General features: G+C 29.5%; 4 protein-coding genes across 7 annotated transcripts in view; 1 reads left to right on the top strand and 3 right to left on the bottom strand.

Annotated features, from left to right (window-relative positions):
* The window catches only part of LOC141532842 (ubiquitin carboxyl-terminal hydrolase 48), a 44,073-nt gene extending 38,257 nt beyond the window's left edge, over positions 1 to 5,816 (bottom strand). Inside the window, exons 1-4 of one of the 2 annotated variants that reach the window (XM_074251381.1) lie at positions 5,510 to 5,816; positions 5,279 to 5,432; positions 4,290 to 4,493; positions 1,869 to 4,205 (exon numbers count right to left, since the gene is read on the bottom strand). In XM_074251381.1, the coding sequence (XP_074107482.1) occupies positions 1,869 to 4,205; positions 4,290 to 4,493; positions 5,279 to 5,424 (2,687 nt within the window). In that variant the 5' untranslated portion in view covers positions 5,425 to 5,432; positions 5,510 to 5,816. The remainder of the gene's footprint in view (positions 1 to 1,868; positions 4,206 to 4,289; positions 4,494 to 5,278; positions 5,433 to 5,509) is intronic. The other variant, XM_074251382.1, reaches the window with a different exon arrangement.
* A 367-nt stretch (positions 5,817 to 6,183) lies between these two features.
* On the top strand, positions 6,184 to 8,165 carry Polz2 (DNA polymerase zeta subunit 2). Its single transcript, XM_074251570.1, has 3 exons — positions 6,184 to 6,400; positions 6,887 to 7,184; positions 7,853 to 8,165. Exons 1-3 carry the CDS (start codon positions 6,382 to 6,384, stop codon positions 8,163 to 8,165), a joined length of 630 nt encoding a protein of 209 aa, XP_074107671.1. The 5' UTR covers positions 6,184 to 6,381.
* A 298-nt stretch (positions 8,166 to 8,463) lies between these two features.
* On the bottom strand, positions 8,464 to 19,750 carry Reck (reversion-inducing-cysteine-rich protein with kazal motifs). Of its 3 annotated transcripts, XM_074251508.1 has the most exons (7): positions 19,526 to 19,750; positions 14,832 to 14,884; positions 12,503 to 12,586; positions 11,682 to 11,718; positions 11,259 to 11,606; positions 9,348 to 11,158; positions 8,464 to 9,200 (listed from the first exon to the last, which is right to left on the bottom strand). In XM_074251508.1, exons 1-7 carry the CDS (start codon positions 19,599 to 19,601, stop codon positions 8,817 to 8,819), a joined length of 2,793 nt encoding a protein of 930 aa, XP_074107609.1. In that variant the 5' UTR covers positions 19,602 to 19,750; the 3' UTR covers positions 8,464 to 8,816. The 3 variants fall into 3 exon arrangements, with proteins under 3 accessions (XP_074107609.1, XP_074107610.1, XP_074107611.1); XM_074251509.1 differs by lacking the exon at positions 12,503 to 12,586; XM_074251510.1 differs by lacking the exon at positions 14,832 to 14,884 and having other exon boundaries at positions 19,526 to 19,661.
* Positions 19,751 to 21,935: 2,185 nt separating this feature from the next.
* LOC141532862 (uncharacterized) lies at positions 21,936 to 23,946 on the bottom strand. The gene is made up of 4 exons (XM_074251433.1): positions 23,821 to 23,946; positions 23,581 to 23,724; positions 22,418 to 22,576; positions 21,936 to 22,238 (listed from the first exon to the last, which is right to left on the bottom strand). The coding sequence occupies exons 1-4, from the start codon at positions 23,869 to 23,871 to the stop codon at positions 22,095 to 22,097; spliced, it is 498 nt and encodes a 165-aa protein (XP_074107534.1). The 5' UTR covers positions 23,872 to 23,946; the 3' UTR covers positions 21,936 to 22,094.
* Positions 23,947 to 24,382: the final 436 nt, after the last annotated feature.

Here is a 24,382-nt window from a genome sequence, read left to right as displayed (position 1 = left end):
ATTTTCCAAGAAAATAAATTATTTAAAACCGAAAAAAAACTAATAAATTTTTTTTCTGTATTTAAATGTCATCTTTTCCTCCTTCCGTCCCATTGGCGACGATCTATAGCGGTGAATCGTCATTAATGAGTGATGAATTGAGTGAGTAAGTGAATGAATGGCTGTTATTGTTATGTAGACAATGCCGGTGGTTTTAAATGCGGTCTGTAAGGAGAACAACTAGACACCAAGTGTGTGCGATAGTGTTATAATTAATAACTTTAAATTGATTAAGGTGTCAGATAAGTCTATAGAAGCTTTCCTCCGAGCTCCAGAGCTCCTCAATCTCCATCCTCTTTAGCTTTGTCTTTTATTAATACCCCTGACGCCAAATCTCTTTGTCTTTATCCATTTCTCTTTTGGTATAACGCTGAAATATGATTAATAATTTTGAGATAACGCCGCCCGACTTTCGACCGGACCCCAAAACCCTACACCTAACCCAACTACGGACATTTTACTCCCTAACCCCATCCGGAAAGGTCATTATTATTTTTATAGCGGCTTTATGATCATGTAAATGACTAATTATTGTCGTTAACTATTTTATTTCTTTATTTTAGTTGAAGGATAAAATGCAGAAAGGATTCGAAATTATTACACTGATAGAAGAATTCATTAATTTAACTGTTAATAAATTTATTCATTTTAAAATAATTTATTTCTTTATCAACATTCAATAAATATTTAAAAAGCAGCTAATTAATTGTACTTAATAAATGATTTACTAACTATTAATAAATATTTATTATACGTTTTAAAAGACGGGTTTTTTCACTAAAATTGATAATTAATTTACTAACCAGTGTTTTTAATTAGTTCAATAATAATTGATTATAATCATTCTTCTTGCAACCAGTGTATTTTTTTTTAAATTATTTTTCCGCAGATTACAAATTAAAAATACAATTTCTCTTGATTTTTCGGCCCCAGTATAAATAATTTTTACTATTTACAATTTGTTTATTAGCACTTTCAGGATAAATATTTTTGATATGAAAACTATTAAAATAAAAGTTGTAATTGAGAAGGCGATGTGGAATATAAGCATTTAGACAAACTCATTTTCTTCTTCTGAGAGTGGTAAACTCGATGTATCATTTGCTCGTGGATCGTTAGGCGGTTTCAATTAGTTTTCCGTGCTCCCTTCTTTACCTTAACCCCTAATCGCGGGTGAGCTGAGTTTTCTTTTTCATCTTTATCTCCCTGTTTCGTTCCTTTCCCTCAATCTTTTTTTTTTTTTTTTTTTTTTTTTTTTTTTGACGCACAATTAGGAAAAAGGTCGTTAATACGAGACGGATAACGCTTATTTCTTTTATTAAGGTAGCTTTCGTTTCAATTCTTTCTAATATTCACGGATGTATATTTTTACACCTGAAATAGTTTTTTATAATCAAAACTATTTTTAATTAATAAAAATTAATTTTTAAACAGACAAATGATTGAAGATCTTCAATTTGAATTCATAAAAGATTTTTCATGTTTAATATGTTTAAAAAAAATTGCGGAAATAATTTTATTTCCATAATTTTTTACCACATAACACACGCCATAATATTTTATTTGTATTTTTTTTTTTAATATTTAAATAATAGAAATTTATATTTAAAATTCAGAGATACAGGACGCGCCATCTATCTGTTTACTCAGATTTCTTCATAGTAATTCAGTGAATACTCAAACCTTATTGGAATCTCTTTTTACAACTTGCAATAAATTTTTTTTTAAATTTCTTTTTGCAAAATAAGATTTTTGTTAAATTATGTATTTTAAATTTATCAGGATTTAACGGAGTTTATAAAATTATAATCTTTTTAAAAAAAACTTACCGAATAAACGATCTCCACGAGTCTATGAACCCCTTTTCAACAATATAAAACTCGACTCCCTCGTGTTTGGTAATGTCAACTCTATTCTTCAAAAAATACAAATCATTGAGCTCTTCTTTCTGATTCTTCGCTTTAAGCTTATCATCCTTCTTAGTCTTCTCGGCATTCTCAACCTTTTGCTCACAAGTAGAACAACTCTGGGCGCCAAAAGGATACTCAGTAGCCTTAGGAAAATATTTTTTCAAAATACTCCATACCGCGGCAGGTACAATTTTCCTCCCAGCATCAGGAGTCCTAAGTTTACCGTGCTCACAATGCAAGTCTTCATTAAAATTAAGAATCCTATCCGATTCATCATCAGCATCATGATGTTCCTCCTGGTGTTCATTTTCATCCGCATAACTACCATCACTCTCCTGATTGTCCTTGTCATCCAACAAATCCATAGCCAGGCGTCTCCAATTTTTCAGAGAATTAGCACCAACAAGAAAACAGTCTTCATTAAACTCCTTCACCTGCTTCATAATCTCCATGACCTCCTTCCTGTCTCTCTCCAGCTGAGCCTGGAACCTCAACACGCGACATCGTCTCTTGACACATGCTTCACAAAGTGACCTTTTGTCCATCCTGGGACCGCCTTTGTACTTATTAAAAATCATCTCAGCAGCTTCTATTGGCACACACTTCGCCCGGTTTATCTTAAGCGGGTCGACTTTACCGTGCGAGCACATCAGCACCGAATTATCAACAGGAACCGCGGCTTCTGGACAACCAGCCAGGTCGGTGAACCATTTGGTCAACCAGCCAGTTGGTATCCACTCATATTCTTCCCACTCTCCTTTACTAAGGATCCCGTACAAGTCAATAACTTCCTGCCTCTTGATATTCTGGTGCTCAATCTCCTTCATATTGTCCGCTTGAATCGCTAGCAAGCTATTTTCATACGTATCATTCTCCTGTCGGACAATTTGCCTCAATGGCTCGCTCAGCTCCCACTTGTCAAACCCCAGAGTCACATACTGATCGCGTTTCTGACAGCTCATAGCACGATGTGCGTCACCATTCAACGATCGGTAATTCTTCTCCCAACCATCTTTGTCACTATCATTATCATTATCATAATTATTAGCTTGTTGGTGATGAGTATCAAATTCAATCTTTCTTACAACTTGCAGCTTTTCCTTGACCTGGACATTATTTTGGTCAACATCCATCGGCTCTTCGCCAACTGATTCATTGTGTTCAGAGTGAGAATCGTCCTCACTTTTATACTTCTTAGTCGGGCTAAACAACGTTGGAGAATCATCCAGCTCCATAGGATCCTTTCTTTTAGTACCATTACCAGTAATAGACTCTTTCGGCTCCTCTTTTGCTTTTTCTTTAATTTTTTCTTTCTCATCAATGTGATTTAAATCGGACCCAGTTCGTCCTTTGCTGCTCGACCTAGTGTAAACCAACATGTAGGCACTATTTGAAGTTAGACATCCCTTAGCGATCTTAGTGCGCTTAACTTTACCTCCATCGTTGATCCCATCCTCAATGCGCTTGTTCTGCAGACGTTCAACTTTATCGTCACTGAATTGGTACCACTCGTCAGAAGACTTGCAAATATTTACAATGTAATGCCCTGAGTGGGTGGAAGGACCTTTGTGGCTTAAAACAGCGACCAGCGAGTACAAATGCGTCCCAGCAGGACAATTCAAGTGCTCTGACATATCCAGTTCTTCGGGAAAAGAAATCGAGGATGTTAATTTTTTTTTCTGCGCGGACTCTCGGTGGAAAACAAACCTCAGAAGCTGGAAGTTCAGAGTATCAGGCAAAGTATTGAGCCTGATGAAACGCTTGGCGTCTCGTTTGTCCTTGCAATTTCGGCAGAGGTACTTGTTGGTGCCGGATAAATCTTCCTCGCTGAGGTAGTTCTCGATCGCTTGCTTTAGAGTCGGGGCTAGCTGGAGGTCTAGTTCGTAGAAAGTCGTCGGGGTCTCGTACTCGCTGCTGCAAGTCGAGCAGCGGTTTACGTATGAGTACGTTCCTTGAGTCAAGCGCTGGAGCAAGGTTTTCAGGTGATGGTTCTGCTGGATTTTACCTTCTATATGAGCGAGAAGTAATTTTGAAAATTCTTGAGCGTCTTGCTGGGTTCCGGTGTCGAGAGATAGAGCTCTTGCGAGACTCGTTGGGTCCAGGAGCTGCCGATTTCCAAACTGCATCATCGCGAATATATACTGCAGCTGTCCAACTACTGTTACTGGTTGGTAGGGTAAATTTTTTTCTTGGGAACGACGAAGAGACTCACGTTCTTCTGGGTCTTCTGTTATGTTCCATTTGTAGATTATTCGCCTGGAAATAATTATTAAAGAATTAATTTAGTGTTTAGTGCAAGTTGCTACTAGTAATTAGTTATTTTAATTAATAATTAGTTACCTCATGTCTTCATTGTGAAACCATACTTGAATGAGACTGTTCACGTAACATGTTGCTCCTAAATTTTTTAAACCAACGTACTGAGTTGGGTCTCGTAATTCATCTAATGAATCTTCTAAAGCCGCTGTTTCTATCGGCAGGGACTTCAGATATTTTTCTTCACCTAGTCCTACCAAACATCGGGGATTATAGCTGCAATTACGCCTGAAAAAAATTTTAATTATAAATAATTGTAATTTTATTTTTACTTATATTAAAACTCTGTTATTATTGAAAATTGAAAAAATTATAAATTATAATTTTTTTTGTATTATTTTATTATGCCATTAAAGTAAGCTGTCATTTAACAATTTTTTGATTTTATTTAATAAAGAAATTTGTTTTAAAAAATTGCATTTTAAAAATTTGTAATTTCTACATGTCAATTTTATTTCTTAAAAAAAATTCTAAAAATTATTAAATGTCTGCTAGGTACTTTAATTTTTATCAATTTTTTTATTTCTACTTGAATTTAAAAAAAAAAATTTTTTTTACAGCAATTTATTTGTTGAAAAAAATCTTAAGAATTATTTGTTTCAGTATCATAATATTTAAATTATTTTAAAAAAATATCTGACTAAATAATTTTTATTTCAATAAAAGCATATTATTACTTTAACTTAATGACATTAAATTTAGCTGTCACAATTATTTGAATTTTTTTTAACAAATAAATTATAGCAAAAAAAATTTATTAAAAAAATGGACTTGTAGAAATTTTAATAAATTAAAAATGAAATTTTTTAAAAATAATTTTTTAGAACAAATTTTTTTGTTAAAGAAAATTAAAAAATTATCAAGTGACAGTAAACTTTAATAAAATTTTAATACTTTCTCAGTAAATCTGAAATTTAATTTAAAAAAAAAAAAAAAAAAAAAAAACATGTGATAAAACATGACCTGCTCAAAAAGTAAGTAAAAAAAAAAAAAAAAAAAAACACCAAACTTACTTGCAATTTTTACAAATATTTAATGAGACTCTATAAGCCAATTCGAGTTGTTCATGAGTAATGTTCTCTGGAGATACAGATTCAAACCAAGACCAAGCTTCTTTTTCAGCTACATCAGCTCGCTTAGGATATGCACGATTTGGCATTTTGTCTGCTGTTAATAAATATACATCAATTAAAATGACAATCATAAACTTATCACCTCACTCGCTTAGCCAAATAATAACTCACCTTAAAATAACCTACCAATCCCCGAAAAAAAAACTTACTAATTTTAAAAAAATTAATTATTAAAAAGTTATTAATTTTTTCGTTATGAAAAATGGCGGTTTGTTGATTGAGGTTAGATTGGTTATGTTACGACAAGTATTTGACACATTTAAATTTCTATTTATTACTATTACTAATAAAAATTTTCTACTTTGATCTAATTTAAATACTCAGCTATTTTTGTTTTATTTAACTAATAATTTAATGAATTTATATTTTACTCCACTCACTAATATAAAACTGATGGAAGGCCACTATAAACTTTTGCTTGGACACGCGCAAACTCATTTTTTATTTTCTGTTTTCCGCGTAGACAGTATGGCCGCCACCGGCGCGAAAACTTATATTTTAAATTGATCATTTGATTTATAAATTATTAACCACCGAATAATTAATTATTTTATAGAAATAATTTTTTTTTTCTTTAAATCTCTTTTTTAAATATTTTATTAAATATCATTTATAATTTTTTTTTACATTTTTAAGCTGTTAATTATTTATTAAAAAATTTTTTTAAATATAATAAATAAAAAATTTGACATTTTATAAATTCAAATTTGCCGCGTTTATTTTAAAGCGCATGCGCGATAAATTTGACAGCTGCGTGCGAGCCGGCCATTACAAAATCAGAACTGTCAGATTGTCAGCTACCGGCATGTTTAAAATGTAAATAAAATTATTTACAATTGTCAGATAATTAATTTCATTTATTATTTTATTTAAAAATTTATTTCATAAAACACTTGAATTGTCGAGAAAATTCTTTTTTTTTCTTTATTATTAATGAAAAATGTGGACATTTAATTGCGGATCAAAAAGAAAATTATTTTAACATGTCGCAGTGCCAAATAGGTTAGAATTTTATAATACTGAAGTTAGCGGTCAGCTATTAATTTTAAAAATTTTTTTAACAAATTAATTTCAATAAAAAAATTCTTCTAAAAATTTTCACTTGTAAATTTTATTAAATTTCACATGTGAAACTTTTTAGTTAAATAATTTAATTGCTATAAAATTATGACATTAAAGTTAGCTGTCACTTGACAATTTTTAAATTTTCTTTAACAATAAAATTTGTTCTAAAAAATTATTTTTAAAAAATTGCATTTTTAATTTATTGAAATTTTTTTTTCTCAATATTTTTTTTTATTCAAGAAAATTATAAAATAAATATTTTTAAAAATTCACACTTATAATTTTGATTAATTTCTACATGTAGAATTTTTTAAGTAAATTTTTTTAATAATTAAATTGTTATAAAATTTTTTTTTTTAATAAATTTCTGTTTACATTTCTAGAACTTTTAATTAATTAATGTATTTATTTCTCTACTTGCAGTTAGTTCGGACATCCTGTCAGAATTACTAGAAGTCGCTTTCAACAGTATTATCTATTCACGGCAATTATACCCACGAGAAATATTTACCAAGAAGAAAATTTACAGTACTGCTGTTTACATATCAGAACATCCGGAGGTTAATGATTATTTAAGAAATATTATATTGTCTGTAAAAGAACTTTTGGATTCTGATGTGACATCTGTTAAGAAGATTAATTTTGTCATTTGCAATGATGACCAGAAGGAAATTGAAAGAATTGTTTTTGATTTAATGGAGTTCCGTCTTACTGATAATGAGTAAGTTTTTATTTTTTTTTTTTTTTTGTTTTAAATTAGAAGGTAACAATATTATTTTATAAGTGTGAATTTAGTAGATGTCTGATAATTTTTTAATAATTTATAAAGAATTTATTTGTTACAGAAGAAATAGTATAAAAAATGCATATGGAAATTTTCACAAGTTTTCTCTAAGCAATTTTAAAAATTTTTTTTACAAACATTAACTTAAAATTAATCTAAAAATTCTCCGAAATTAGCTGTCTGCTGAATTCACCCTCATGTTATCTTCATTAAAATTTTAATTTAATTTAATTTTATTTATTTACATCAAAGTACTTGTCATCATTAACAAAAAAATCGGAAATTTTTTTTCCAAAAAAAAGATACTAATCGGGAATGTCAGAAAGTTCATTGTCTTCTTGATTTATTATTATCACTACTCTTATTATTATTTCTGATATTTATGTTTTACGCTCAACTCTTTAATGTCCAGAATTTAATTTAATTGAAGTTTAAAAATCGGGGAGTTGAAAATATTCAAACAGAAAATTTTTGTTTCATATAAAAAAGTTTATTACTTTTAGTTAAAACAATTATTACCTTTCAATATAAAGCTTTTTGATTAGTATTAATAATAAGGTGTAAGTTATAATTAAACAATAAATCAGAGCATTTTGAATCCATAGAAAAGATCCGTATTTCTTGAAAACCGAGGACGTTCTTCGAGAATTAAATCTACGGTTGTTGATGTCCGATAATTATCTGAGTAAACTACCGAAGGATTGTACATTCTTTATTGAAATAGAAACTAATGAATCAGCTCACATTGGTCTAAGCGAGAATCCAAAGTGCCTTGAGTTTCCATGGATTGTTAAGAAACCGAACGGTCAATTAACACAGCAAAGTGATAATAATTACTTATTGCCTCTAACAACAATTAAAACTGAATATTTAGGGTTACAAATTTTTGTTAAGACTTCAAATCCTTTGAATAAATGAATTATATTCAAATTTTGAATGATTGTTTATTGCAATCCACATTAAAAAAAATTTTTATGCCCAACTGGTATAAATTAAAATTATTTTAATTTTTTTTAATTTTAATTAATTTTTTTAATTTTTAAATATTTTTTAAAAATTAGTGATGAAATTAATTAGAATTTTAATAAATTACGAAACATTTTATTAATTATCCAAAAATTAGGGCAATTTTAATAATTATAATTTTTATAAAAATTATAATTGTTTAAAAAAAATGTATTTATTATTACAAAAATTTTTAATTTACAATAATTAACAAAATTTACAAATACACATTTCAATTATATTCTTATTAAAGCATAATAATAATTTTAAATAAATTTATTTATAACTAGAACACACAGTAACAATTAATTCATATCAATTGATCAATTAATAAAATAATTATAGGCAATTACTCTTAACTCTACACAAACAAAAAAACCAATACGATTAAATAATTTTTCTTTGGCAGTAACTTAAAAAAGAAAAAAAAAAAATATTAATAAAACATATAATAAAAAAGAACAAAATCTAAATAAAATTAAGTATAGGCACTAGAAAGATCACAGACTTGAACACTTGGCAGCCTTAAAAAACTCCAATGGTTAAAAAAATAATTGCGACAGCTTACGCAATCAATTTGATAGTAACAAACAGCACGATCATGACATATATTGATGAAATCGCTCCAGTTGCTATGGAAACGTGCCCATGAGCGACTTCTGCTCGAGTTAGAGATCCTAGAGGCACTTCGGCGACAACTTTAGAACTGCGCTCAGTAATTCGGACAACCAGCTTTTCAGTTTCCGCGATGCACGCTCTCAATTGCAAACTGGACGGTTCTTTTGCCGTAGACTGGACAATTATGAATATGTCATTCTCTGGAGTAACGTGGCCGCGTAATGTGCACTGGGCAACTTGGATTTGTCGTCCTAGTGCTAGCAAAAGTTTTTCCAGTGTCACTGCATCTTTATCGGCTTCCTCTTCCATCATATAGTAAATTCGGTCGAGCTTGAAATTGAAAAAAATTACAATTAATTTCTATTTATTATGATTTGGCTAATAAATATTAGAAATATAAATTTTACGAAGGCATAAGACCATATTAGGCAAAAAAAATTTAATTTAATTTTTCCGAAGCTCCAATAATAAACCTACCTGTTTCTTGGAATAAAATATGCGCGCAGCGCCACCACAAACAGGACAACAGCTCCCTGGAGGAGTGACGCCAATGCAATTGGGAGGATTCAGTCTTGGACATTTAACCGCATCGCCACATCTGGGTACATTTCGATCCCCAACAACACCTACGGCAACGCAAGCTCCGACGTAATCAACGATAGTCCTGTCAGCCCAAGCAGCGCACTCGCTGGCATAAACTTCGCCATTGACCGCACAAATAGGTCCTCGAAGGCTGCAACCCCGTAAACAGGGTCCATGGTACGCAAGAGCAGCTTTAGCTTTTATCAAGGCACAAGATGTATTGTGCTGACGATTGTTGCGATCGCAAACCGGGCCGTATTCTGCGTTTCGAAGATTACAATCCAAAGGAATGCATTCGTATTGTCTGCACGGTTTGTGGATTGGTGATAAACAAACCCGTGGCTTGCGCAAGCACCTTTCATTTGGATTGCACGGATTCGGTTGGCAGGGATCTACGGAAGAACAGCTTCCAAATTGGATCTCTGTTGCAGACAGCCCAGTGCATTTAGCCAAGCAGGCGCTTGCATATGTGACCCCAAATCGGCTGCAAACTGGAACATAGTGAGCAGGACAATCGCAAGGCAGTGACGGAACGCGTACTTCGCTGCAGGTTTTCCGTGAGCAAGTAACTTCCCCCTCGAAACAGTGACACAGATTGCAGTCTAAATAGAAGTTGGTCCTGTGAGCCACGAAGCGATCTTGCACCCAGCAAGAATTGGGGTTGTAACAATTAAGAGTTTTGCACTTTTCTAACCCATTGGCAGTGCACTGACAGACGCGATGACACCCCTGCTGATCAGTCCGCGGTATCTGGACCCAAGTGTTCAAAGGAACCAGTAATCGTGACATTTCCCCCAAAGTGCAAGATGGAAGACACTTGTACAACGTGCTGTCATTGGGTGTCAGCACGCAAACTTGCTCATCTGGGCATGGGTTCCGCTTGCAAGGAGTGGAAACATCAGCAGAAGGCAAAACTCCAGCAACAACTTCATCTTGAGCTTCCTCCATAAAAGGTCGAAGAGAAACGCAGGGCGTTCCAGGCCTGGATGGTGATAACTTAGCACACAAAATAGCTGCTGTATGAGTGCGACCTATCACCGTCCAGTCAACGCAGTTGGCCATCAGTTCTAGGCAGTCTTCTCGGCACAATTGGGTCTCGTGGATCCGATTTTCGCAGGGTCGTAACTGAAGCACACACGCTGCTGCTCGCAATGATTCTAGAGGACAGGACGGATCAGCACGAACTGGAACTCCTAAACCATGGATCACTCCACCACGAGCCCAGTGATCAGCTTCCCAGCGCGCTGCGTCGTCAGCGGACTTCGAGCATGAACGGAACAGGTTGACTGGCCGGTTATTGAACTTGGTACAGTACGACAACCCGGTGCAACCAATTTCACATGGCTCGTCAGAATCTTCAATGCAGCGACGTAAATCAGCTTCATTTGGCGATGACAGGCACTCGGTCTCCATCTGCGACCAGGACACTTCCCAATCTGCTTGAAAAGCCTTCCAGCAAAGATTCTGGCAGTTGGCACTCGCAGCACGTGAACAGCAGGTCAGTTTTCCAATGTCTAGAGGAACTCGTGACGGCTTTATCGGCGCTGTTTGGAGAATGCAGCTCCAAAGAGGCGAATGGGGAATCACTGGATGACATTTCTCTTCCAAAGTGTCCAAAATCTCGCGGATGGAAGACGGCTTGAACAGTATTTTTCTACAAGCGTCCAGACAACCGGGTGTAGTGGCCTCCTTACAGCAGTTCAAGTCTGAAACGGGTCAATCAAATTAGCATTCGTTAACCTTGAAATGAATTCAACTGGGCGTTATTGTTAATCCCATTCCCCGTTATATTAGGCGTGTACTTACACTGCTTAGGATTTTCTGGATTCGCTGACTCGGCGACAGTTTTCAAGCACTTCGGCACTTGAGTAAAGCATCCTTTGCTGCTGTACAATTTTAAACTGAATTGTTTCCCCGGCTTGTGAAATAAATCACGACATACAGAGCGGCACGTTGTGTTGGAGACATCGCTGCAACAATGCTCGCCCTCCTCTCGCTTTTCTAAGCATGAATAGAATTCCAATTCATCACTCGGACGGCAAGAATTTTCTAAATGCATCCGTGACCCTGCTAACGCACAGGATGACTGACACAGCGGATACTGCGCTAAATGACAGCAGCCTCTGCCAACCCAATTTTCATTAGTTTCTGCTTCTGAAATATTTATTGGTAATCGTTTATTGTTATATCAGTTATTGGATTAAAGTTATAATTTTTTTTTTTACTTACCACTCAAAGTGGAATTGATACAGGCCCAGAATTCCGACTGTAAAATACAGTTTTTAATTATTTATTATTTAATAAAATTATTTTATTATTGTTTAAATTAATGGTAGTAGAAATTTAATAATAACACAGAAAAAGAAAAATAATAATGAAAAGAAAAAGTAAAACAAAGAAGAAAATATAACAATATGAAAAAAAACAGGATCAAGAAAGGGAACATTAACAATAAGAAGAGATGCTTGAAGAATAGGCAAAAGATTATTGAAATAGAAAATAGGAAGTAGTGATAAGAAAACCAAGAACAGCAAAAGGAAAATGAAGACGGTCAAAAATTAAAAACAAATTTTTTTTAAATATTGAAAATATTTTAAATTATACTCAGTAGTATTTGTGGCGAAAAAAAATTTCAGATAGTAGCTAAAAAAATTCTAAATTATACTGAGTGATATCTGGATTATACTCATTATAATTTAGATTATACTCATTGTAATCTGGATTATAATCATTATAATCGGGATTATAATCATTATAATCTGGAGTATAGTCATTATAATCTAGATTATACTCATTATAATCTATATTATACTCATTGTAATCTGGATTATACTAACTACTATCTAAAATTTTTAGACATTTATCAAATTTTAAATATCAAATATTTAAAAAAAATAAAAAATAAAAAAAAAAAAACGGTTTACATTACTAAAAATTGATTTCCTGTACAGTAAGAAAGATTATGTGCGTCTATTGTATCAATTGATCGATTAGAAAAAGTACAATAAAAATGAAGAGAGAAATTCTGCTTTCAAAAAAAATGGTCTTACCATTTCATATGAACAAAAGTCTGTCAACCTGGTCCTGACACTTTCACGCACTTCTGAGTCAGTTCCAACGGCGACCAATGATATCTGTGATAAAAAAAAAAAAAAAAAAAAAAAAAAAAAAAACAATAGGTTCAAAAAATAACATTACAAAACTTGGTCATGTTTTTATTGTATAAGTTGTAGCAATATCCTGTTCTACGACGGAATATCAATTGATGGAAGTAAAGATGGAAGAGACAAAACTAAAAAAGAGGGACATGAGTTAATAGTGTATACGTTGTGCTGATGAAAAATATAAAAAGTAAAAAAAATCTTTAGTGGATATAATACTTAAGTCCTCATTGCCGATTCAATAGACGTTTTTCTCATGATATTTACATTATATTAGTATGTGTCACGTATATTGTTGCATTTAACTAGGACTGGAAGTTTCTGGACAAGGGGCCAAGCTAAGAGTTATAGATATAACGTATAACTTAAATAATTTAATGTAACTAGTGTATACAAATGCTTTTGTCAATTTAATACAGTAACAAGATAATAAGATGTAATGTATAAATTTTATGTATTGTATAAGTGTTGCGGGGGATAGAAAACGGAAATGTATAAGTAGCAGTGATTATCTTAAATTTACAAGTACAGACCAAGGGTCACCTTCTCTTATCATTTTATCTAGTTTTTCTAAAAGTTTTAACGGCTTCAAATTTAAATACAAACACTTATTGATACGAAAACTTGTTTCGTAATAATATAAGAATAAGTTAAACAGATGTCGAAATTTATGGATGTCTTTTTTCTAAATTTATTCGTTACGAGTTTATTTTCGAACACTTTTTATCATTTTTATAGTTTGGTTTGAATTTTTATTATGATTATTTTATTCAAAGTGAAAAATTTAATTTCAATGGATTTTATGACAAATATAATGATGCATTGAAATGTTAATTTGAAAATTGAAATGTCAAATATTGAGTATTTTTTTCAAATTTCGCGCTAAAAAAGAAAAAATTGTTATCCAGTATTTTTAATTCATGAAATTAATTCTCCATTCAATAGATTGAAATTTTGGAACAAGCCGAAAATTTAGTTAGCTAAAGTACCCAGTAGTTGAACAGGTTTCAAAGTAAAACGTATTTGACCCTACTTTTAATGTATAAAGATTTAATAATTATTTTTCATGAAAATATAAACAATTTTGAATTGATTGAAGCGCAAAATAATACCAATAATAGAATATTTATATTATGACATTTTTAAGGTAGACTATATAAAAATTATACGCCCTTATGGCACCCGGGAACCATAAGGGCGTATAAAAAAAATTTTTATTATTTTTTCTAAGTCCAAAAAAAATTTTTAGTTTCTTTAATTTTTAATTTCTTTTCACTCCAAAATAATTTTTGTCTCCCTTAAAATTTTCTTAGTGCAAGAATTTTTTTTTTTTTGTATAAAATGTTAGATTAGCATGAATTTTAGGGCTAGAATTTCCTCTCTGGTTTTTAATTTTTTAAAGAGCCTAATTCTTCAATAAAATAAATAATTACTCGAACAAAGTCTCTTAAAAGCCACTTTGAAAAATAATATTTAACAATCTAACTGGAGAAGTAACCGCCTATTTTAATCACGTTTATTCTTAGATGCAACTTCCTTTTAATTTTTTTACTGCAGTAAATTCACGACCCTCGTTGCAGAGTACTTTTAGAAGATAAAACTAAAATAAAAAAAAACTACGCCATTTGTTTAAATTTTTCAAATTATAAATTTGACTAATAAATAAAATTAGCTCATCCGTCAGAAACTCACAAAAATAGACAACTATTTTTTATATTTACTCGAATACGGATTAAAATACTCACTTTAATCCGTACCACAGAAGTTAGAGTTATTTATAAAATTACTTAGTAAAATTTGTGAGTGTGATAAAAAAAATAATAGTTTAGTATCCGGTGTAGCTAAAACAACAAAGGAAGTACTCATCAACAGTCGAAAACCATCAGAGGTTCGTCACTTTTCATTTATAATTCCTTCTTCACCTTTTTTTATTTACATATGTACGTATGTTATTTTATCTGCTGTTAAATTTTAACTCTCTCTATACTTAAAGCAGTGTAGCTTCTTGATCTTTTAAAACATCAAAGTTATACTTGTGTATTTGTTTACTTCCTATACCCGGTAATTTTTATCTCGCGATAAGCTATCTTTCATGCTAACAAACAAGTCAATCGATCTCAACGGATCATCGTTAGATTATGTATTGTATAGATTGAATTATGTTTTAAATAACATGTAATAAAAACATGTTTTATATATATATATATATATATTTTACCTCAGAACAGGCAGTGCGACACTTTCCGTCTGCAACTGAACAGCACGACATTTCTGGAATAATAAAGATGGAATGATTCGACCGTGCAACTATTTTTTTCTATTTAATTATTAGCGCATCTTGAATATTTGATACCCATTTTATATTATTTAGCGTGCAATTTTAAATATTGAATGAAAAAAAAATGATTCAATATTATTTGACATGTTAATCAATAAAAATTTACTTCTATCGAGATATTTAATTTTTTGAAGCAAGAGAAAAATTTTCTCAAGACAAGAAAATTTACTTCTATCAAGAACTAAATTTTTTGGAGCAAAAGGCTGAATTTTCTCAAACCAAAAAGACTTTCTTGACTCAAATACATTTTTTTGGATCAAGATACGTACTTCTTAAAGCAAGAAAATTAATTTTTTTGGAATAAGTGAAATTTCTTGTGTCAAAAATATTTTTTTTTCGCTCAAGAAAATAATTAGTAAGAAAAATATTTTTTTGACTCAAGTGAACCTTTTTTTCTGAACATTTTTTGTGACTCTTAAAATTTTCACACGAAATTAATAACTACCCTGTAATTTCGTAATTTAGAATCTTAATTTATGTATTTACAAAAAGTTAATTTTTGTAGCGTCACTTGCCTAAATTTATTTACTCAAAAAAAAAAAAAAAAAAAAAAAAATTGAACAATCATCCGGGTCTGTTTGATGACACTACAAAAGGTCGAACGATTGGAGCAGAGTCAAATGAACGAAAAGTAAAAAGTAAATCCCCAATACTAGTCCCCTCGTATGATTTTCTTCTCAACTCAACTACATAATATACAATGAATGAGCGTTTCCTGTACAAGCATTTTAGTAACTGGTACTTGATCTACTCCATCCCCCTACACCCTCAGGAGTGACACAGTAAGAGACGATAGTAGCGTTTAACTATACTATATCCATACATAAATGGATATAGTAAGATCTGTGTACAGTAGATCAGACGTCAAACGTCCCGCATACGCATGTGGGGTATACAAAGGGCCCTCGAGCCGAGTTATGACACGCAGGGCGTGCCTGAGACCCGGTGTCTTCTGTAAAGTCTCTCACGTCTCTTGTAACAAAACCATACGCTTCGGATTCCATTTTTACTTTCATTTTACTTTTTTTTCCATCCCTTTTTGTATGATTGCTACGCCGAATTTTTCCCACTCACCACATGACCTACCTCTCTTGTTACATATCACGGAAAACCCGTAGAAAATTAGTGAGCTACAGAAATCCTTGATTTTTTTTTAAGTGTCAAATTTTAACTTATATTTTTTTCTGTTAAACTGTTTTTTGGGTGTTGAGATGAAAATTTTTTAAAATTATGTTCTAAAAATTTTTATTACAAGATGACACTGGATATCATCCCAGATTATAATGAGTATAATCCCAGATTATAATGAGTATAATCCAGATTACAATGAGTATAATCTAGAATTTTTTTTAGCTACTATTTAAAATTTTGTTTCGCCACAGATACTACTGAGTATAATCTGGGAGTTTTAATAAAATAAAAAATTTCTTTGTTTATAATTGAATTTAATAAATTTTTATTTAAACAAATATTTAGTCTTAACAACAAATCATAAAAAATATCAAGAGACATTGTACTGATACTGAATAATGCATGGTGAGTTATGTGCAAACGAAACAGCAAGACAATTAAGTTAATAGATGCCAATTAGTCTGCAAATTGTTCTGGCATTTCAACGCTCATTTTTAAATATTTTATAAGATCGAAATTTAAAAAAATATATTATTATTCAAGAAATAAATAGTTAAATGTAAACATTGGACCCTTAAATTTTTAACTTCCGGGAAATATTTGAAACCATTATTTAGAATTTTTTCAGAATTTTCTTGTTTACGCAGCTGGAACTATCTTCGTACGTCTTTATATTACATTATAATATAGTATATTTTAGTGGTGAAAAATATATACAAAAAATACTTAATGTAAAGTATAATTGTTTATTTTTTTGGGTTTCTGCCAATTGAACGAGAGTAAATTTGTCCAAGTACGAAAAAAAAAGGTAAGCCCGCGGGATTTTTGTGGCTTATGATGTGGGATAAACGAAAATAGATTATACGTTGCGGTGAATATTTAAGCGCAAAGAGAGTAGTCTGGAGAGTTTTATTCGAGTTTGAGTAATGTCTGTGATATCTGGTATTTATTAAGATAACAGACACTTTAAAACACTTTTTTTTTAATCATTTAAATAACAATATATCATTTCTTAATTTTAAAGAAATAATTATTACTATAAACTTATGTCTTATTGGTTTTATCAATTTTTTATCTTATTCCGTCTACACGGAAAGAACAAGATGACACTGGATATCATCCCAGATTATATTGAGGAAAAAAAATTTTTCAGATAGTAGCTAGTATAATCCAGATTGCAATTACTATAATCTAGATTATACTGAGTATAATCCAGATTATACTGAGTATAATTCAGATTATACTGAGTATAATCTGGGATGATATAATATAATATAAAATATTCTCATTCAAAAGTTCCTGTATCAAATTCTATCAGTACCATAAATTAAAGTGTCTATTTAATAAAAATTTGAGGCTAAACAAAAAATGATTTATGCAAAAAACAATTAATAACTAGATAAGAAAAAAAAGATACAGTTGTTCCTTGGCTGCATTAAGTCGTAGCTCTTAACTCTCTTAACTGATACACATTATCCTATATCCCGGACCCGACTAAATGGCAATTTACTCAATTGCATAGATATTTAAATGACGCGACGTAAATTATCACTTAAGCCCACAACCGACATTAATAACGCATTAAATACTAGAAAGTATTATGCGTCTTATAGTAAATTAAACATCTAGTAGCTATCGTTAATTACAAAGCAATAACCAACACTTGGGCTACTAGTTTTCACTAAAAATTACATCCGACGTTGATCGGTATTAAATTATATTAATCACTCGTAATAACGATGAATAGATTTATTATTTATTATATATAGATACTTTCAATAGCTCTTGATCTCTTGACTTGATCTTTTTTCATGTATCACACACATGTGGGTCACTTAAATCCTCAATTAATAATCATATCTACTAACGAGAAGTTGCCTTTACTTAACATTTAATTTATAGTATCCATGTATATAGTATGTACTTTGAATGAGTATAAGCAGTTTGATTCTTATTCATTCTTTTTATATTACTTTTTATTCTTTATTATATTCATGGATAGATCGCGCGAAAAATTTAAGTGAGCGTGAAATAGCTCACACATTTTTTATCACTTTTTTATCGGATATTTCGATTACCTGTTTAAGTAATAATATTCGATATTTTAAAGTAATATCTTAAAAAAAATCACAATTTATCGCTAATTTTATCGGTACAGTGTTAAAATTTTTTAATTTGTGTAAAGATTAAAAATTTTTGTCTTTTTAAAGGCATAAAATTTTATTTTGTTAAAATAATTATTTTGTAACAAAAATCAAAAAATAAACAGTAAAATTAATCATTAAACTTTAACCTTTTAACTTTTAAATAAGTAAATTTAGCAAAAAATTATAAATGACCTTTTTTTTTTGTCGAGCGTTTAATTCTCTACGGTAATATTTATTTTACATGATTGTGGATTAATTTTTTACCTACTTACGAAATTTAAAAATTAAAAAAAAATTTTCTTGAATCAGAATTTAATTTTTTAATGATTTAGTCTTCGATTTCTTGGAAGAATAAAAATTAAAAAAATCTAGATTCTATATTTGTATTCATGACACAATTATTTAAAAATTTTATTGTTTAGTTTAACAAAATAGTTTTTACAGTAATTTAGAATTAAAATTGTAAAAATGTATATTTTTAATTTTCTTTTTCCGAAAATTAAAAAAAAAATTTATTTAAAAATTCATAAAAAAAAATTTATTAAAAAAAAAATTATTATTTTCAAATCTGAAAAATTTTTTCAGAAGAAAATTTTTAATATTTTTCAAAAAATGCACTATTGCATTAATTTCCATAATTTTACAAGTTTCCAGTTACGATAAGACAGCTACTTCCGTTTCCGCTACCAAACAGTCTACTCTAATAATCTTTTTTAAAATAATTAAAAAAAATCTGGCAATTTTTATTTTTTTACCTTAAAAATTATTAAAAAATTTTTCCAATTTCTTAAAATTAATTTAAAAAAAAAAAAAAAAATTCCATTTGTTACTTTTAATGTGCGAACGTGCGGAGTAATAATTTTCTCGTCGCCAGAAGAATTATTTAAAAATTATTGACTTAATAATTTAAAAATTTTTCCATATTTTATTTTTATGTTTGCGAAAAATTTTTCAGAGATAATTATTTAAGTCAAAATATATTAGCTCCGGATGTTAGTGTGGATGATAATTAGAGTACCATACGCACATACACACAGACATTCAAAAGCATGAGTAAGAGAGATGAATTGAAGATAAAAACAGTAGTAAAAATAAAAAAAAAACATGGTATACGCACTTATGGCGGGAAGCTGTCGTCAATATTTTATTATATACATTAATGTAACAGTGATGACGAATGCTAGTGACGATGGGTTCAATGAATTTATCTCTCAATAAATGCAAGTGAAAAGGATAAAAAATAATAAAAATTTTCTGGGGGAAAAAATAATTTTTAATTAATAAAAAATAAATTACCTCGCAATCCATCTGTGAAATAAAAAATTTCAATAAGAATCCACAGGCACAGATAAATAAACTTGTAAACCCACATTTTAAACACTTGACGTAAACTCGCGTCAAATATTAAAAAATAAAGTATTTAGGTTTTAATTAATCCGTGAAACATGTTGAGGACGTGAGGGGATTTAAGTGAGGGTTAAAAAATAAAAAAATAAAATAAAATAGGCGAGAAGCGTTCGGTTCAACGCGTCTCGATCGACTGAGTAGTCGGAGCTTTTTGTATTCTCGAGGCAAGGCGAGTAAGCTTTGATGAACAGAAGTAAGAAAAAATAGAGAAGTTAGGAGGGGAGACGGAGATAGTGTTGGGAATCTCTTGGATAGAGATGGGAAGCTGCTGGGTTTAGATGCTGAATAACAGTCGAAGATTAGTTGAGAGACAGAGAGAGATAGAGGATCTTTAAGATGCGGGTGCAACACGTGCTTTGTTGACTTTAAAGGAAATTTATTTACTTTGTTAGAAAAAAATACTACGGCAACAGTTGTTATTTGTTCTTTTAAATAGTATGCATTAAAAAATTTTTCTTTGTGTAAATTATACTGAAGAAAGCTATAGTTGATTCAAAAAAAATTTTTGTCTCAAAATCTTAAAAAATAAAAAATTAAAATTAAAAAAAAAGTCAAAATTAAAATTAAAATAATGTCAAAATTAAAATTTAAAAAATGTCAAAATTAAAATTAAAAAAAAAGTCAAAATTAAAATTTAAAAATTCAAAATTATAATTAAAAAAAAGTCAAAATTAAAATTTAAAAAAATCTGTTGAAGTTATAGTTTTCTACTTCTGGCAAGATATAACTGTCAAATTTACATTTTTAAAAATTTCAAAAATTAAGAAAATTTCTCTTGCTCCAAAATAATTTTTGTCTTCCTGAAAATTTTTTTAGCGCAAGAAATTTGTTTTTTCTGTGTAATTTTTACATTGTAAAAAATAAATTTGGCGTGTAGAAAAATGATCAATTTATGTAGATTTAGCACAAAAAAATTTGGAAATAAGTTGCATAAAAGTCTAAAAAAATAAAGTAAATAAACATTAACGTTAAGTAGATTTTTGTAAAAATGAAAAGTCAAATAAATAGTTCCGTGAATGGACGCACCTTCTGCAAAACGTGTTCTGAATACTAATGATGAGATTCCTCTAACTGTTGATTCTTGGCACTAGTTCATAAGAAATGCGTCTTATCTTCGGAATGAGTGATAAGTCAATACGATGAATAAATAAATAAAAAAAAAAAAAAAAACAATAGCAAAATAATAGTCCGTCCTATTTAAACATAATATTAATTACAATCATAAAATTAATAGTTAATTACGACAGAATTAATTTGGATATTTATTCTTCGTACAAGTGTTTGCTGGAATGTCTTGTACTTCCTGATTGTTAAGTTCAAATGTAAATGCACCGAGGTAATTGAGTATAAAACAATCGTGTCACGTGACATGTGTAATTTGAATATCAAAGAAAAGAGCGTAGTAAAAAATTGACAGAATGAATAATTACGAATAAATTCAATTGTCAATTGTCAATTGAAACACGCGCTTATGATTGATAGGCGGTCAATAACGATTATTGACTTTTATTTTAATTTTAAATTTTTATTGCCGAAAAAAATAATTTTTTTTTTTTAATTAAAAAAGTGGTTTATACACTGATCAAATTTTGTCACTATCAAACATTTACATAAATTAAAATTAAAACAAATTCATTACGTAAGATTGTACAGTAAGGAAGATACAATTAATAAGTCTTGGATTATTTTTAATTAGATTAATCAAATTATTTTTGCAACAATGTATCGTCGTGTCAAAAGATATTTTTATTTTTCATGTCATAAGAGTTAAATAGATAAGTCTATTGTTTTTTTTATTGAATTAAAAAGATTATTTAGTGAAGTAATTTTTTTTTTTTTTTTTTCATATCTATTCATAATGAAGTCAATTGACAATTGATTTATATTATGAATTTTTGATTTTCTCGATAATAAACAGTATTGCATTTATCCTCATGATGCAACTTTTAAAAAATTTTTTTCTATGTTTTATTTACAGTGTAATTTTTATAATTCAACAACGATAATGAATTTTACCTTAAAATTCCATTTTTTATAGAATCGTCTTTTTGATTCTGTCAAATTTGATAAATAAGTTGAAATAAAATTTAACAACTTTAAAATCAAAATTTATTTTGATTTTAATCTTTTGGATTTTCTAAAATTTTTTTATTTTTTTCTTAACATAATTTTTAAAATATTCGAAAATTTATTTATGAGTCAATTTTTGAGTCCTTCAAGCCTCAAAATATGAATTTAAATTCTCTTATAAGTTTCCCAAATTAAAAAAATTAAGTAAATAAACAACTGCAGAGACTAAAGTAAATTTGAATATATTCCATCAACAGTTTACAATACAAACAGAGAACAAAAAAAAAAAATACGAATTTTTTAAACCATATTTTCATTAACTATTGATGACAAATTGATTAAATTTTGGACAACATTCAAATGCATGACATTGAAGTTTAGCTAAGCTTTATTGAATTTCAAAAAATATATTCAGGATAATTAATTCTTCATCCTCGATTGTAAGTTCAAAAACTGCTTTATATTGATTGCGGGGAAAATCATCTGGGAACGTAGCTGTTGGTAGAGTATAACCTTCACTGCCATAAACACCCTAAAAATTTCAAAATATAAGAAGTAGGATCTAAATTATCCAAATTTTACAAATTAATTCAGTCATGTTTAGAAAAAGACGAAAAATATAACGCCTCTAGTGAAAAACACTATTCTTAATCACTAATCATCATTAGTATTCAAAGATTTTCAATGAGTAAAATGAATCTACAGTCTTACTAGTTTAGGTGGACAATTATCATCAGATAATCCAAAAATATGAAGAAGAGGGCCTAGAATAACGGGTTCATTCATCATGTCACATAACGGCATTTCTACATCGATTCCGGTGTCTACGACATATTCACCCAGTGATGCTCCTATTATTCCAAAATATCCCTGAAAATTACAAATTAATTATGTTTTATAATTTCTTACATACTGTCAAAAAAAATGGTGTAAAAGTAAACTGCGATATTAAATACCGCACTAATAGAAAACTTGAAAAACAATTTTTGAACCAAGAAGTTTATTTTTAAGAAAATGTGTTTTTGTCTCCAGAGAAAAGTAAATCATGTTAATGTATTTTCAACTCATAATCATAATGTAGCATTTGTGATCGTATGCATGGAAAAAAATTTTTTGAAATTTTTGGAAAATTTCATTTTTCTTAGTGGGAAATTAAAAATGTTAAATATAAGCATATCTTCCGATCAAATCAATCGCAGCATTCGATGCAGTTTTTGAAGCGCTAAAAATTGTTGATTAACGGTCAACCCTGTTTTGATCTGTCAAATCGTTGAAAAGTTGCGAGAAATTTACATACATGGATCGAAAATCTCCGTAGAAATAGTCAGAATAGCTTCTGAGGATCTTAAAACGTAAAGATCCGGTGAGAACTCGATTTTCAAAAACCGGAGTGAAACCAAAATCTTTCAGATTTTTTGAAAATCTGCCAAAACTGCACTCTGGTCAAAATAGTAAAGAAATCAATTGCTCAATTTATTACAAACTTACAACTTTTGTTTTTTAATAAAAAATTCGATTTTATTTGAAAAAATAATTTGATTTGATCAAAATTTAACACCAGCAATATTAAAACCTACATTATATGGACGTACATCGGTTTTTTTTTTTAGAGTATTCAGTGATCAAAAATTAAAAAAACAGAAATAGTAAAGTATTTTTTTTTTTTTTTTAATGATTCCATGAGATTTTATTTTTTGGGTTGTCAAAAAAACATTAACATTTTGTTTTTAAATTTCAAAAATTGTTTTCCCATAAAGTTTTGAAATGAAATTCATCACAGACTTGAAAGAATTTTTGATTTGAGTACATATTTGAAAAATGTAACATGACAAAGAAAACTGAAAGTTTTAATAACTATTATTATAATTTATTACTTGAGTTGTTGGTAAGAACTCTTTTACTATTGTAGTATTAAAAAATATTGCATTATTATCATCAATGTAGGTCTCTGGTTCTGTGAAAAATTCTTCATTGAAATTTGGACAATCTATATCTTTGAAAAGTACAACAAAGTCTCCCTAAAAAATCAACAATATACTGTTCATATATCATGAAAAAAAAATTAAGTAAAAGTTTGAGTGATAGACGATCTTAATTAAAAAAATCCAAAATACCTGTACGCTAAAAAATTGCGCTGTCAAAACAATCAGAACACTCAAAATCATTTTTGAATGGAACTTATCTGATAAACTGTAATAATAAGCTCTGGAAACTACTCGCTGAAAATTGCAACTGAAACAACTGAGACTGCTTTCGAACATCTGTATGCTTTATTAAATAGATATTAAATATATACATAAACTTATTACGTGAGCTGTACATAAAAAAATCATCTAATCATTTAATCAATCTTCTATACATTTCCGACCATAAAAAATTTTTTATTCATGCATATCATATTGAAAATCGGAATTTTTATCTAGTGTCTGATTAAAAATTCCAAAGACAATCTTATTATAATCAAAAAACTGTTTCAAAATAATCTTCAGATTATGCTTTGTTTTCTATATTGGCTAGAAAATACAATTCGAACTATCTGTTTGAGATGGAGTAGAAGATAAAAATTTTTTTCCACGGTTTTAAGATTAACGTTTACTAATAAGTAATAAGTCTCGCAGTTTCAAAATTTTAGAGCGTTAAGAAAGCAAGATATTTAATAACAACATTCTCAATTTT

The sequence above is a fragment of the Cotesia typhae genome, unplaced genomic scaffold (genome assembly GCF_013202065.1).
Source record: "Cotesia typhae breed Kobodo isofemale line unplaced genomic scaffold, CoteBio_Ctyphae contig_69, whole genome shotgun sequence".
Lineage (NCBI taxonomy): Eukaryota > Metazoa > Arthropoda > Insecta > Hymenoptera > Braconidae > Cotesia > Cotesia typhae.
This window is presented reverse-complemented; position numbering and strand designations above follow the sequence as displayed.